We start from the raw sequence: 15,639 nt of genomic DNA on the forward strand, positions 1-15,639 counted from the left end.
TTCAAACAGTGGTAAAGAAAGAGAGTTTTTACTTAGCTCTAGCGTCACAAACAGCAAGAGGTGGAGCAGCATGCAGCAAAATTATTTTTTTTCGGATGTGTTTCCATGGGTTTACTCTAGTTTACAAAGATGAACCATGGTCTGGGGGTGGTGATACAGTCACAGTCGCATCCTACTTAATCCACAAATATAATAATACATAATCAAAAGAAAACAGGCTTTACTATTTGTAACTACGAGCTTATAGCGTTGGTAGCCAAACTGGGAGTGACCTATGACATTTTAGCATAAAACAACCCCGTCCACTGTTTCTCAGCGTGCGTGGGTGTGGGATTGACGCCCCCGCCGTGGCTTGTGTGACCTTTGTACCTCGGCACATACAGCTTCCCACGCAGATTTAAAGGTCAAATACTTTAGGATTTACACTGAGTTGCAGAAAGGAACTTGAAGCTAATGTCGGTCTTAAATGTACTTATACTTTTCTTTGACAGTAAGTATGTACGCACATAAAGAGACAGACATACCTACATTTATGGTGACATATTATTATCTTAATGTTTCTTTCTGCAATTCAGATTAGACACCAGCATATTTTGTCGTTTCTGGATAAGAAGCTTGAGTTTTTCGCTGAAAAACTTAAAGCCTTGTTTCTGAAATATCTAGTAAAAATGCTTAAGGTAAATTAAAATCCCATCACATTATGCATTGGAACGAAAGAACACAGCAGTCTGAAAATACTATAAAGCCACTAAAATAAACAAAAGTCTGTGTGTTTACATATTTTTATATAAATAGATAACATCAAATTTAAAAATATTTGCATTCCGATAACATTCATTCTCCGTAGATGTTTTATAGACTGTCCCACTGAAACAAACAAACATATTAAATTAAATTATTGTAAATAACTACTGAGTTAATTAGTAACGTAATAATAATTAATGAGATTTGTATAATGCACTCACAGGCAATGAATAAGTTCCACTCACAAAATACCGACACCAAACAACCCGTTTTTTTCAAACATTTAATTTTAAATTTGAACAAAATATTAACGTTATTAGTTGGTAATATCCTGATGCTCTATTAAATGTACTTCAATGTTGCAGAAGGTGTCATTAAGCTATCCATTTCCGTTTAATAGCAATTTGGTGCTTTTCTCAGTGGAACTATTTCATTGCCCGTGAGTGTATAAATGGGTTCTACCTTTTTTGGCATAAGATTTTTTTGCCTAATCTCGTATTGCATAGTAACGTTTGGTCAAAGTCTCGTTACGCCGAAAATCGTATGGCATAAATCTCGTTTAGTAAAAAGTTATTTCGCATAACATTGTTTAGCCTAATAATGGTATGGCCAAATCTTGAATAGCCTAATAATGCTATGGCATAGGTTTATACAAAGTAATAATATTCGTTTGGCTTTAACTTTGGCGGAGCGTCTCCCTAGTCTCCCTACATAGCGCAAACTGGTGCCTTGTATTGTTTCCGCTGTTTGGAATACGCTCCGCTCCGCTTCGCTGCGCTCCGCTTTGGTTTTGATTAACATGTGCACCTAACACGCTCCTCCTCGCTTTGCTCGTCGTCGCACCTATTTTTAGGTTTCGATCTCATGGGGTTTGTAATAATTATATTGGTCGTTAACTTTCGATTTTTTGATCATACACTATCGTGATTTTCGGGATGTAGGAGAAAAATACCACAATTTGTACATTTACTACATACTTAATATATTATTTATTAAGATAACATTAGGAGAAACAAGATTATACATAGGTATAGATGAACATAAATTTGAGCAAACGAAACTTAGGTGTTTAAAGATTGTGCCTAAAGAGTTTTAGACGAAACGAGCCTTATGCCACATAAGTCTTGGCAAAGTGATGGTTCGGCCAAAAAAGTTTAGACCATACGAGTTATGCGAAATGAGTTTTGGTCAATAAAGATTATGCCAGATGAGCGGAACCCGTATAAATGTAATCATTATTATCACAACCCATCACATCCCCATAGGGGCACGGGTTTACTTCCATGGAAGGGTTTTAGTCCTAACTACTTAAGAAGGTATATATATATAAGAAGGTTCTATAGATTTTTGGAATAAGCAAACCCCGCAATAGTCCTCTATAAGTAAGAAAATGGCCTCACCCATTTCTCTATGTCGTACCATATTTCCTTTAACGAGTTCTGGAATCGATCTGGAAATTAAAAGGAATTAACTTAACTAAAAGTTTATTAAGGGTGACTTGCACCAAACATTTAAACGTATTAAAATAAAATATAATAGGTACAGTAAGGGGCAGAGAAACCTGACCCCCCTCAGAAGCATTGTTACTATTGTGTCAGGTTTTTCTGCACCTGACCGTACTCATTGCTGTTTTGCTCTGCGACTATACTTTCAAAACAAGCGGGCTTAGGTATTTTATAAATCTTTTTATTAGGATATGACCCAAAAAAAGTGTCAGTGTGCGGTCAAACCTAAACTGGTTTTTGTCACACTGTACTTACTTAACTGTTTTGTATAAAATATATGTAACTATGTGTAATTCGTAATAAATAAATAATAATAAATAAAACAAATCTGTTCAGCTGTTTGGGAGCTATGTATGCTACAGATACGCACTCACAGATGCACGCAATACTCTCAGATACACAGGCACGTCAAACTTATAAAACCCCTCTTTTTCGCCGGGGGTTCTATTCTATTCTATTCTCTGTGGGGGTGTAAGTACCTGCACTTGGCTCTCTCGAGTGGAACCTTTGTGCATATCCCCAAGGTCTAAACTGCCTTCCTAAGCTTGGACCATTTCCCACCACGCTGGTCCACTGCGGGTTGGTGGGTTCACATATCTAGATGTGCTAAATCTAGATATGCAGGTTTCCTCACGATGTTTTCCTTCACCGTAAGAGCGATGGTATACATTGTACTTAAGTTAAAATAACTAATTGGTACATGTCAGCGCCGGGATTCGAACCCGCATCTCTTGGGTGAGAAGCGGGCGCTTACCCGACTGAGCTGGTTAAAACTAGCAGTATATTAATTAAAAAAAACAGAACCGTGCCTGAATAGAACATATCATAGAACATCTTCCTCAGCTTCCAGTGGAGAGTGCGCAGGTGTCGCAGCCTCTCCGTGCCGTTTGTGTTGCGCAACCAGTCTCTCACAAACCGGAAGAACGGGGGGGTTTTGTCCTAGAATTTACCGAATTAGATAAAAAAAAGTAGTGAAAAATGCTTCAAATTAGGTCCAGCCAAATGCCAGATAATCGCTACTAAACATTACGGTGAAGTCATACAGGTTTAAACCAAGAATTTTCGTTTTTATGAAGCTGGTTAAAAGTTATGCTATATTATTCGTTTTTCACGTTTAAAAAGAGGGGTTTTAAAAGTTGCCTCGGGTGCCTATGTGTCTTTGTCTGTGCTACGAAACGGATTGATCAATATAAATGCGTTTTTTTGTATTATGTAATTTTGTATTATGGTTTTCATGGCAATAAATACATGCGCCTATTTCAGACTTTTAATAGATTTTCTTTTATTTCTCGTTTATTACGTACCTAAGTAGTGTCACTGTGTATGACGAAAAACTAAATATCGGAGCGTTGGCTCGGCCCACACGGCTCTATCTCGTGAAAATTCACGTTCGTTCGCTCGTCGTTTTAGACAGTGAGTGTTGGGACAACACTGAAACCCCGAACAAGCTTCTTCAACGTACCAAACCGTACTTTTACATCCTCCCAACTCTGTCTCATAGTGCCGTTGAAGTCTCGCCTCAGAGCCGAGATCCACTTCGTCACCTGGTCATGTCTGTGAGCCACCCTGGCCTGCAGCTGAGCCTCTGTCAGGTTGCAGAACTGAAAGAACGGTTTTTCTGCCCTCTGCAAGAGGGTTGTCATTTGTTTAACGATGGAAAGGTTCGAACGCCGTTTATGAAGGATTTGATGCTTTTAGTTAAAATGTAGATAGGCACCCTTTAACAATGACTCAAATTATTTTAACTGAACATAGATTTTGTATTTATTAAAATTTACAGTGGAACAGTTTGCATTGCGGCATAAAGTAAAGTTTAAACGGTCGCCGTCGTCCGTAAAATAGTATCTGTTTTGTTGTCTTATTTTTAGGGTTCCCTACGTGACCTACGTCAAAAGGAAAAAAAGGAACGCTTATAGGATCACTTTTTTGTCCGTCTGTCTGTCTGTCACCACCCTTTTATCGAAGAAACTGGTAAAGATATCAAGCTGATATTTCGCATAGATATAGAAATTTACGACCCCGACAAATAGTAAAATAAAATAATAATAAAAAAAAATTTGGCGTTACACATAAGTTATGTGGGAATGAATATTTTTTTCCCGCTGTTTCGATGGTGTGGGATATCGTTCAATAGATCTTTCAAAAATATTATAGGTAGCTAAGTATGCTCAAAACATTTGGTTTATGAAACTTCAAAGTGCTGATTTTTGTTAGACCCCCCCCCCACTCTGCAGGCTAAATGATTAGTTCCAAAAATATGAAATAATTCACAGATGTAGACATAATGACGAAATTAAAAGGAAAAATATTTCTTGTAAGCGGACAACTCGCACTTGTCCGGTTTTTTTTCATGAAATAAGTACTTATACCTCACTTTTCCCGGAATTACATACTCACTCCTGTTCAATCATTTATTGAAAACTCATTTAAATCGGAATTCGGATCATTCGTCCGTTTTTGAGCAACGTTGCTACATACTGCACACGCACCGCAAACTTATAAAACCCCTCTTTTCATGATTAATTTTTAAAATAACTAACTATATAGTATTTTTCTTATGTAGTTTTTATACTTGAAAACTATCTGACAGGTCCAGAGATATCTAAGGATAGGTAATATTTCCAAGCTGAATTGGTGGGGAATACCGCAGAACCGATGAACGGTGGGATTAACGAGTTCTTCAGTGGAGACCACGAACAGGCAAACGCAGCGTGGGACTCCCTCCGGCCTGCTGGACCAACCATAGTGGCTGGATGACGTAGGTCGAGGAAAGAGTGTTGTGGCGCTCCTTGGGAGAGGTCCAGCAGTGGAATATGGCCTGATGATTTATGCCATTTTACATACATATGCACTCACTACTGTAATCCCCGAAGGGGTAGTCAGAGACAAAGCGAGCCACCCACTTTTCGTAGCACATTTGCACTCACGTGATAGGTTGCGAACCATATCGCCGTTTTGGGATACCTACGTACAATATGCCATTTTATATTAAGTAATTTATTACCTTGAAATTATACCGTAGGTACACATGGTATAAAGGTCTAAATACAGGATGGAACAGGTCATTCATATGCTTGGAAGTTTCCTCAGGGCTCAAAGATTTTAGTTTGACCTGTGTCTGTAAAATAAAATAATATTTAAAAATATATATATTTATTTATTTATTTATCTAAATGGTTGGATAGCAAGGTAGATCGTGGGTGATCATTATTTGATGTTATGTGTATGTAACTTACATACTATAAAAGCTTTACTAAAGGCACTTTTAGAGCTCATATTTAGAGGAAGTAGGAAAGAAGTTCTTACTTAGCCCTTCTAGCGAACCTTTGTGTAAAAAGAACTTTTTTATTAAGTAGGTAAGTAACTTGGTTGCTGAGGATCCATAGCTTTTTGTATACTTAAGTACTTATAATCATCTTATAACGTTCGCTTAGTAGGCACTTACCTTATTAACATTTTCTTTACCTTTACCATAAGTTGATAAAGTAGGTACCTGCAACAGTTCACCAATAAAATAAACTTGACGGCCGAATGGCGTAGTAGTTAGTGACCCTGACTACTGAGCCGAAGGTCCCGTGTTCGATTCCCGGCTGGGGCAGATATTTGTTTAAGCATAGATATTTGTACTCGGGTCTTGGGTGTTGATATTTATATTTAGTATCTATCTATCTATGTATTTGTGTAGATATATCAGCTGTCCGACACCCATAACACAGGTTCTGCCTAGCTTGGGGTCGGATGGCCGTGTGTGAGATGTCCCCACATATTTTTATATTTATATATAAACACTATAAGCAGTGCGTGCCATAAGGCGATTCACACACGCACCGCCTTACCGCGCAGATTGCGGATTTTACCATAGCAAATGCCACGGTGAGGCGGCGGCATAGTCAGTGTGTCCGGGTAAGTGTTTTTTCTATACGAGTATTATTATTATATATTAGGTCCTTACGTAATGAACTTGGCGTTTTGTCGTACTGGCCAAAGATCTCAAAGATACAAATAAAACACATTACTCGTCTGATTATTACGAGGGTGATTTTTCGAAATTCTATTCTTCGTCTGATTTATATGGCCATTTTTTAATTTCATTTTTAGCTCTATAACGTATGTTTATATGAAAATGGATATAGCAAATAACATATAATTGGAAATGGCACCCTTTTTTATTAACTAAGTAGGTAGTTTTTGAGTTATTGACGTTACAATTTTTTGTTGCCATATCAATCAGAAACAGAAGAAAGAACACCATGGAAAACCATCTTTGTTTTAAACATACAGCATTGCTCGTAATTTTTTTGGACTGTCATCAATAGAAGTACCTACTAATAATAATGTCCTCCTAGCCGAATTTCGACCACGGCGGCCAATCTCAATTGAGATCAGCCATCTACGCAGGAGTAGATTATAGTGCCCAAGTGTGTGCGCAGTACACAGGAGCACTCTCTGTTCCATCACTCTCATAACCCAATGGGACGGATTGACCGACACGACTGGAGAGAGCTAGGCGCAGGACCGACTGCTTTACATGCCCATCCGACAGCATGGATCGTTTCACTGTTTCGGACATCAGGTGATCAGCCTTCTATGTCCTAACCAAACTTGGAACCACAATTTAGAAACACAAATTGATGGTCCCACCCGGGAATCGAACCCGGGACCTCTGGGTCATGAAGCGAAGCTTCTACAACTAGACCACAGAGGCAGTTAGTACCTACTATAGAAGGTTACGCAAAATAAAATAAAACTTAAAATATTGAATTTTGTACCAGTGACATGCAAAAAGCTGATCTGTGGCGACTATTTTCATAAAATTTATAAAAGTGTCAATATCTCAAAAACTATCGACATTTTACTGAGGTCATATAGCGATATTCTGGTCACTCCTAAGCTGTACTATCAGCCCTCCAAGGCATGACGTAAACTTTTTGAACATCCTGTATAGGATGAGGTTTTTTACCGTATGAATCATATACATATGAACCAGGATTTTGCATAAAACCTTAAGTAGTTCATAATACATTCACACTATAGTGTTGTATATTTTTTTCATAAATCTGTATTATAGTGTTGTACCTATATTTTTTTTATAAACCCAAGAGCATTACATGAAACTCACATTGAAGAATCATACTCAGAAAACAGAATTTTTACAGGAAGAATATTAATCAGAAGGTTACCTAAACCAATACCATATGAATCAGACATTGACCTTCTTTTCACCTGGATGTAGGCATACTAGGAGCACCTCCATCTACTGGCTGGTCCGTTGGAGAGCTGGCTTCTAGCGAACGGATAGCCAGACTCCCATTGCCACTACATGACCAAGTATGGTCATCAACATGTTACGACATATGAATCAGTACTACATGCCGGACACTCCTTAATTATTGATTCATAAAAAAACTTACGTATTTATAAGTACTAAATTTTTTTTTTGTCAAAGGAAATCTCATTGCCATTTGATAAAATTTTAATTTATTATAATAAATTAAAAGGGAAATGTGATACAGAACATTTTGTTCCTCAAGCTGGCAAACGGACGCCCTATATGAATTAGAATAACACACTTCAAATATTTTTTTTCAGTACTGAAACAGCATTTACTGAAAAAATGAGATTGGTTACAAACAGAGATAGAGCTAGACTGTATTGAAAAAAAATTACGTGGTATTATCTTAATTGGTTACAGAGATATCCTCAACGCCGTCGACATTCAACACAAAAAGTAGAATAACTTTTGAACTGCAACGCCTATTTGGATAAAATATATAAGTATGTAAGAACATTCGAGGTAACATTAGATTTGACCTTAAAAAAACTAATCGAAAATCGGTTCAGTTGTTTAGGAGCTACCTACGTACGCTACCACAGACAGATACACAGATTCGTTAAAGTAATTTATTTAACTCTCTTACTCACTCTACTCCTTGTCGTCGGGAGTAAAAAATATTGGTAAATGCGCTATACAAACTGTTCCACCATACTATTTATTATTTAACTGTACACAAGTATCAATTATTATTAAGTCCTAATTTCTCCATAGTCGGTTATTAAACCGGCTAGAGATTGGTACATCAATTATACGTCATCTCCATATAAAATTCTTGACAGATGTGTCAAATGTCAACCACTACTACCTGGTTATGCTCTAACCGACTATAGAGAAATTGGCACTAAGGGTCGGCGCCCATTATCGGCATCGGCAGGAATCAGGATTGTTGATGATAAATGACATTATACATTAACATAGTGTAATAAAGTAGAAATTTCCATGATTCATGCTGAAGCGGTATTTTTGTTAGTGTCCATATTATCATAGAAAAATCAACTTTATTTCCATGAAGTTAATGTATTATGATATTTCCTGATGCCAGCCGATGCCGAAAGTAGGCGTTGACCCTAAATCTACTTTATTAAATAAAAAGTACACCAAGTTATGACAAGTTTAAACAGATCACACAAGAATACACTTACAGTACACGTCACACAAAACACACCAAAGGCAATTGATAATAAGGAGATAACATTTAGCTGTGCCATTTCACCACACAAGTCTTGGTATAGTAGCAGTTAGTCTGTTTTGTATTGTAGGAGAGACGATACTTTTATATACATTTCATTTATAAATGTTTATTGACAAACATCCTGACCAACTCATTTCTATAAGTACCTATCAAATTATTCAATGATATATCACTCGCCGTACGCATAAAAGCTACAGTAACAATGATTACAACACTTACTATTCACGAACAATGAAAAAGTTCCAGTGACAAAAAAAAAAAAACACGCACTCACGCCTTGTGCTAATGTACTCCCTTGCGGGGTAGGCAGAGGTGCATTGCTGCACCCACTTTTCGCCAGAGTGTTATGTTAGTCCCAATGTAATAGGGGGCGGGCCTATTGCCATTTTACGGGCACATCCAAGACCCGAGAACAAATATCTGTGTTCAAACAAATATCTGCCCCGGCCGGGAATCGAACCCGGGACCATCGGCTCAGTAGTCAGGTCACTAACCACTACGCCATTCGGTGACAATAGCACCAAATTATGTACTTAACAACAATTAAATCGTTAGTAAGTATTTTGTTCAAATTAAATGTTAAAAAGTTGGGTACATTTGGTGTCGGAATCTTTTAAGTGGAACTTTTTCAATGGTAGCGTGTACGCAACTAATAAGTAAGTATAGGAGTGTTGCATAATTGAATGTGCTATATTATTTTACTTATAAATGAATATACCTTTTTTCACGAGGAAAGACATCTGACAGGACCCTTATTCCATTCTAACAAGGGTAGTTTTTGTTTGTATCAGATGTCTTTCCCCGTGAAACAAGGTATAATAATTCATTATCACCTTATTCCAAAAATGTTTCCCCAATCTATCCCAGACTATTCCGAAACTCTAAATGCATTTCAACAAAATCACATTCGACAAAGGCTAAACCACAGCTGGCAGTATTGACCAATCGTGACCTGGTTCCCCGAGGCAGACCTCCTCCCACAGAACTCCCACCCCCCTTTACCTTTTAACCTTTCCACTACGCAGGCGCCGGGCCACGGTCTGGAGCCTCCCTGAATTTCAGCCAGTCTTCTCGGCACCTACTGCTCTGAAAGTCCTAAACCTAACCGCGGCAGAGAACCAAATTTTCTCTCTCAAAGTATAATTTAAACATCTTCATATATGAAAAACATATATAAAACATCCAAACTACGAGATCACTTACGGTTCATATATAATTGTATGAACGATCCCGTAAACCACAAAGAGATCTGTTTCTCGACGAAAAATATATCTTACAAGTAGTGCCAGACTATAGTTTAGTCTTTAAAATTGTAGCGATAAAGTTGTAGTTTAATTAAAAGTATATATAAAAGTTTCACGTTCAACGCAAAAGACTAAGGTTGGTATATATCATTTTATATACTTTAGTTTTACACTAAATGTTGTAGAAAAACTAGCCTATCAAATCACTTTCATTATCAGATTTTTATATATCTTACGTAATCTCTTCAATATATAGATTTTAAATACCCTTTTGACCTCCCAGTATGGATTTGTCTGCGCGCATGCGCAGTAGAACTTATGCGCAAGGCGATCTAAACTTTACTTAAGACGTCAATAGCTATTGATAAAGAGCAATCCGGTTCTAACTTTAAAATTTCAAGGAAGGTTAGCCGTTAAGATTACGTGTATTTTTAAATCTAACTTTCCTGTTGTAATGTTAAATGACTTTTAAGAAGATGATAATATATTAAACTATATTTTTCTCTGATTGCAGACCACGATAAAGTTAGTTAGCGAGCTATGTCAAAGATGAATCTGGACGGCTTTTTTTCCTACTGCAAGCAAATAGCTGAACACATACAATTGGTTAGTTCAGTCCGCCATCTTAGATTTTGCCGCCATTTTGTTTTTTTCGCGTTTCTTTGTCCGTGACTTGCATGTCGATGCTATTGTAATGTAGTTTCGTTGTTTTACATTTGGATAGCTGTGTTTTACTTTATGTGCTTATTTTATTTTTATTTCTATTGTGGTAATATACTTATGTGTTGTCATTTTGTCGTGTATAAAGGTTGAGGTCGTGGGAACTACACCCGATAGGGCTTAATGGCTGGTGGGTGTCGATAAAAAAATATATGCCTACTTTATAAGAAGTTTAAAAGATTGTCTCTTATCATCATTACATCTATGTAAAGCGGGAGACAAATAACACTTGCTGAGATAAGAGAAAGAAGTGAAAAAGTTTTACTATTTTGTAATCAGGATTACAAATACATTTTTCAGATTTCAGAAGATTATTTATCTATTTATGTGGTGTTACTCAGAACTCTGGTTCACTAGAAAATAACTTTACGCCTATCAGCTAAAAGTCTAAAACTCTACTCGTAAGCTTCTCAAAACTATAATACCCAACTCTAGAAGTATTAAAGTAAGTATTTTTTTTCCCACAGGGAGAAAGAATGGCGGCGCTCTCCGGACAAGGCACCCCGAAGCTGACGTCATCCGTGGGGAACCTCTACTATGACTGTGAGTACCATTTTTTGATTTTTCAGCATTCATTTGTTTCCAGCTTACAGGTTTTTAAGATGAAATTTATATTAATCGGGATTTTTAGAAGGTTGGATTTTAGTTAAATACTTACGTATACAGGGTGTTGCAAAAAGGGAAATACAAATCTGAAAGGAGGTCATTTTGAACGGCTATTGTACTACGAGTTTTATAAATTCGCAAAAATAAAATTTCGTTTTAACTACCTAAATAGTAAAGAGTTACGTCACCAACAAAGTTAGTATATAAAAGGTTTTTTTCGTATATTTTTTATATCTTTAAAAAAGCTCATCATCACGACCCATCTCGTCCCCACTGCTAGGGCACAGGTCTCCTTCCAATGAAGGAAGGGTTTTAGGCCTAGTCCACCACGCTGGCCTAGTGCGGATTGGTGGACCAGTGCGGATGGGTGGATTTAAAAAAGCTACCCTATACCTACCTATTTTGAAGATTAATCAAATACAAAATACCTATTGTAAAAAAATCTTGTCAAATATCGGAATTTATTTAGCTTCTGTGCTACGCAGCGTCGTAGCGCTAAGTCATTCGTAGCGCTACGCCATTCGTAGCAATCGCTTGTAGCCTCGCCGTAGCACTTGCTTTGCCGGTCGAGCTTACTAATGTATATGGAAACGAAACAAGAATATCTTTATTTATTTTTATTTATGTTTATGATCAAAAATACATGCTGAGTATTACAATTAAATGTCTGCCAAAATGTGAAAACAGTTTGTTGGCAGGTTACTCTCATTTCTAATTAAGTTATAAGCACAATACACATAATGACACTTATATTTATGTAATACGGTACAACACAATCAATGTAGGTATAGACAGGTAATTAAATAGGCATAGCTAGGTCATTGACATTTGATTCAATAGGTGTTTTTTAACTTTGGTTTTAAACAGTTGGCTATTATTTTATTCCAGTTAAATAGTTATAGATAGATTTTGGGTGCTAGGTACTTACTGGTTCTTTGTCCATAGGAATTAGTATGTTTTTAACTTTCATAAAAAAACTTTTATATTCGCCGACAATTTTTAGATCTTTTTCAGTTTTACTATGGACTTTTATACAAAGACAAACCTATAAATACAAAGGACCCTTACGGAATTGCTGACTTAAGAAATGTGTAAAAAGTTAATGTTTTTAAGTACATTTTTATTTCTTCTTATTAACTACAATACGTGTACTTTTTGCTGTGATCAAAAGTATACTACTATTATGTAGGTTGTTGTTGTTGTTGGTGTAGGCTTACTTGAAAATTTTACACAGGTCTCATATTTATTTCACCCTATCTGATTACCGATTTCACGGGAAATTAAACGACTTTTCTAATCTACCCTCAACGACATTATCCCGCCTTCATACCGGAAACCGGAAGTGTTGCCACCGGAAGTGGTGATACGCGACGCGTGGCCAAATACCCTCATTTGTGCATCTGTGAGCGCGGTGTCTGCCGAACGACCGATCTTCGTTGGGGTAGATGAGTTCTTGAGTTTAGGTAGCATAGCGTGGGACGCCCTCTGCTTAATAGACGAACTTAGGGTTTTGGTAGTGTAGCAGTATTTGTTGGCTGGTGTAAAGAAAGGTTTAGATCAGCAAATCCTAACTAATATTATAAATGCGAAAGTAACTGTGTCTGTCTATCTGTCTGTCTGTCTGTTACTCTTTCACGCCAAAACTACTGAACGGATTTGAATGAAATTTGGTATACATATGGTCTAGACCCTGGAAAAGAACATAGACTACTTTTTATCCCGGAATTCCCACGGAAAAACTTTTTAAGGCGAAGCGAAGCGCGCGGGAACAGCTAGTAAAATATAATTTAGACTTCTTCAATTGTAAAAAATATTAAAATCTTGCAGAAGTATGTTTTCTGTGGTAGTAGGTAATGAATAAATAAAAATAAAATAAAATAAATTTCATAACACTTATCGCTTTTGCTGTCTAAAGACGTAAAATTTTCTAAAAAGTCTTTAGACTTATAAGGATCTTATAATTATCTGAGTAATAATGGATAAAAGCTAATTTAATCTAGAGGGAAATTGAAAATTCACAATGTTACGAGTCACACACCCGACAAGTAAAACGCATTACCCCTATTGTTTTTTACCCGACTTGTGTCGCGGCGCGGCAATTTAGAATGTTATTAATCACCTCTGCCTATTAGCTTGGTAGGACATTTTGAAATATCACTGAATGTGTTGGTGACGTAGCGGAATTGCCACGGGTTCAAATCCTATCGTGTACTTACTAATGATTCCTGTCTCTGTGGTCTAGTGGTAGAAGCTTCGCTTCATGACCCAGAGGTCCCGGGTTCGATTCCCGGGTGGGACCATCAATTTGTGTTTGTAAATTGTGGTTCTAAGTTTGGTTAGGACATATAAGCCTGATCACCTGTGATGGCTGAACTCAAATGAGATTGGCCGCCGTGGTCGAAATTCGGCTAGGAGGACATTATTATTATTATTAATGAATTCCTGAAAATTAGCCGTGATCGAAAATTGGTACAGCCGTTTAGGAGCTATGCTACCACAGAGAGATACACAGATACGCAGACACGTTTAATTTATAACACCCCTCTTTTTTGTCGCAGTTTACAATCATATTTAATTAAGAAATTTAATGGTACTCATGGTGAAGGAAAACATCATGATGGAATCACAATCTAGATTTAGTAAATGGCCATGCGCGGTATGAATGAATCCCTTACATTAATAATATACGACAAGATGGTGTGTTACATACAAAATCAAAGCAAAAAACCGTCCGCATTTGTTTTGTTAAAATATTTGTGCACTTGTTCATTAACTGCCAGTTTCAATAACTCTATCTATCAATAACTGACAGTTTATGTACTTTCTTACGTTTATGACAGAATGCTACTTTTGATGTGTCAAAATCGTATGAAAGTAATTGTGAGTTATCGATAGATAGTGTTATTGAAACTGGCTGTTAATGAACAAGGTCACAAATCTTTTAACCAAACTAATTCAAAACAAGAGCTCAGTGGTAAAAGTAGAGTGTTATTTGTCGAGGCGTTTCTTTTGCACTGACACTCCATCTATTTGTATATTGTTCATGTAATATCAACCGCTAAAAACAAGGGATGTAGCTGATATAATAATATATTCTGGGCTTACCACGGGCTATGACTGTCTCTCAAATACCATAGACACTGATTGTTTTTTTTATTTACGACATAGACTAGGGAGGTAGGCGCTATTTGTCTTTGGGATTTGCGGGATGGCGGTATTTTATGATCACTGGTTTTTTGAGGGGGTCGTTTTTCGGGTTCTTAACTTTGAGTGATTGATATTTTTAGACTGGAGATCATATCATGACTATCTTACACTCATGAGCAAAGAAAAAGTTCCACATTACAATAATGTTGACACCAAATTTTTTTACACATTATACCATTTACATAGAATTTGATCAAAATATGTACTTTTTTACTTCAAAATTGCAGATTTTGAAGTAATTTGGTGCTAATGTAAAAAAAAACCAGTGCTGTTGAGTATGAAGTCATCTATAATCTATGGTTGTTTGTCTATAGTTGAAAATCTCCCTATTGTCACTGGAACTTCATTGCTTGTAAGTGTATAAATAACACCTGTGTATTTAATTGGTAACTTTTTGGCATAACTTCGATGATATTTGATGGAATGCCTAAACCTACGTATACTCATCTATAAAGATGTGTTTATAATTTCCAAACATTTCCTGGTTTATAAAGCTGTATTCACACTGGGCGCCGCTCGGCTGCGTCCTGACTGACAGCGAGGGGCGAGGCGGGGTTTAGTCGCATTGTGCCTAGTCAGACTCGTGAGATTTCGCCCTGTATCTGTTCCAGGAATATGTGTTTTATAAATGGAAATTATTTTATGTTTTGCTGTTTTGAATTTTGAATAAGTATGTTTCTATACTATTAAAAATTGTATACTAAATAATTCATGAAATAAATTGAAATATCGTACGAGTATAATCGTTAATACCACCATTTCATTAACTAGGAAAGAAATGGCGAAAGAAATGATTGTAGCATTATTTTGTCTGTATTCTCAATAATAGTTGACGTATTTTCACACACACTCACGCCTTGTACTAATGTACTCCCTTGCGGGGTAGGCAGAGGTGCATTGCTGCACCCACAATTCGCCAGAGTGTTATGTTAGTCCCAATGTAATAGGGGGCGGGCCTATTGCCATTTTACGGGCACATCCAAGACCCGAGAACAAATATCTGTGTTTAAACAAATGTCTGTCCCAGCCGGAAATCAAACCCGGGACCTTCGGCTCAGTAGTCAGGGTCACTAACCACTACGCCAT

General features: G+C 36.9%; 1 protein-coding gene across 3 annotated transcripts in view; it reads left to right on the forward strand.

The window, feature by feature from the left end:
• The window catches only part of LOC105398165 (glutamate decarboxylase), a 54,535-nt gene that overhangs the window by 13,298 nt on the left and 25,598 nt on the right, over window positions 1-15,639 (forward strand). Inside the window, exons 1-3 of one of the 3 annotated variants that reach the window (XM_038112585.2) lie at window positions 9,857-10,156; window positions 10,535-10,626; window positions 11,208-11,283. In XM_038112585.2, the coding sequence (XP_037968513.2) occupies window positions 10,561-10,626; window positions 11,208-11,283 (142 nt within the window). In that variant the 5' untranslated portion in view covers window positions 9,857-10,156; window positions 10,535-10,560. Of the gene's footprint in view, window positions 1-9,856; window positions 10,157-10,534; window positions 10,627-11,207; window positions 11,284-15,639 lie in introns of those variants that run through there. The other 2 variants (XM_038112591.2, XM_048633304.1) reach the window with 2 other exon arrangements.

The sequence above is a fragment of the Plutella xylostella genome, chromosome 2 (genome assembly GCF_932276165.1).
Source record: "Plutella xylostella chromosome 2, ilPluXylo3.1, whole genome shotgun sequence".
NCBI classification, from domain to species: Eukaryota; Metazoa; Arthropoda; class Insecta; order Lepidoptera; family Plutellidae; genus Plutella; species Plutella xylostella.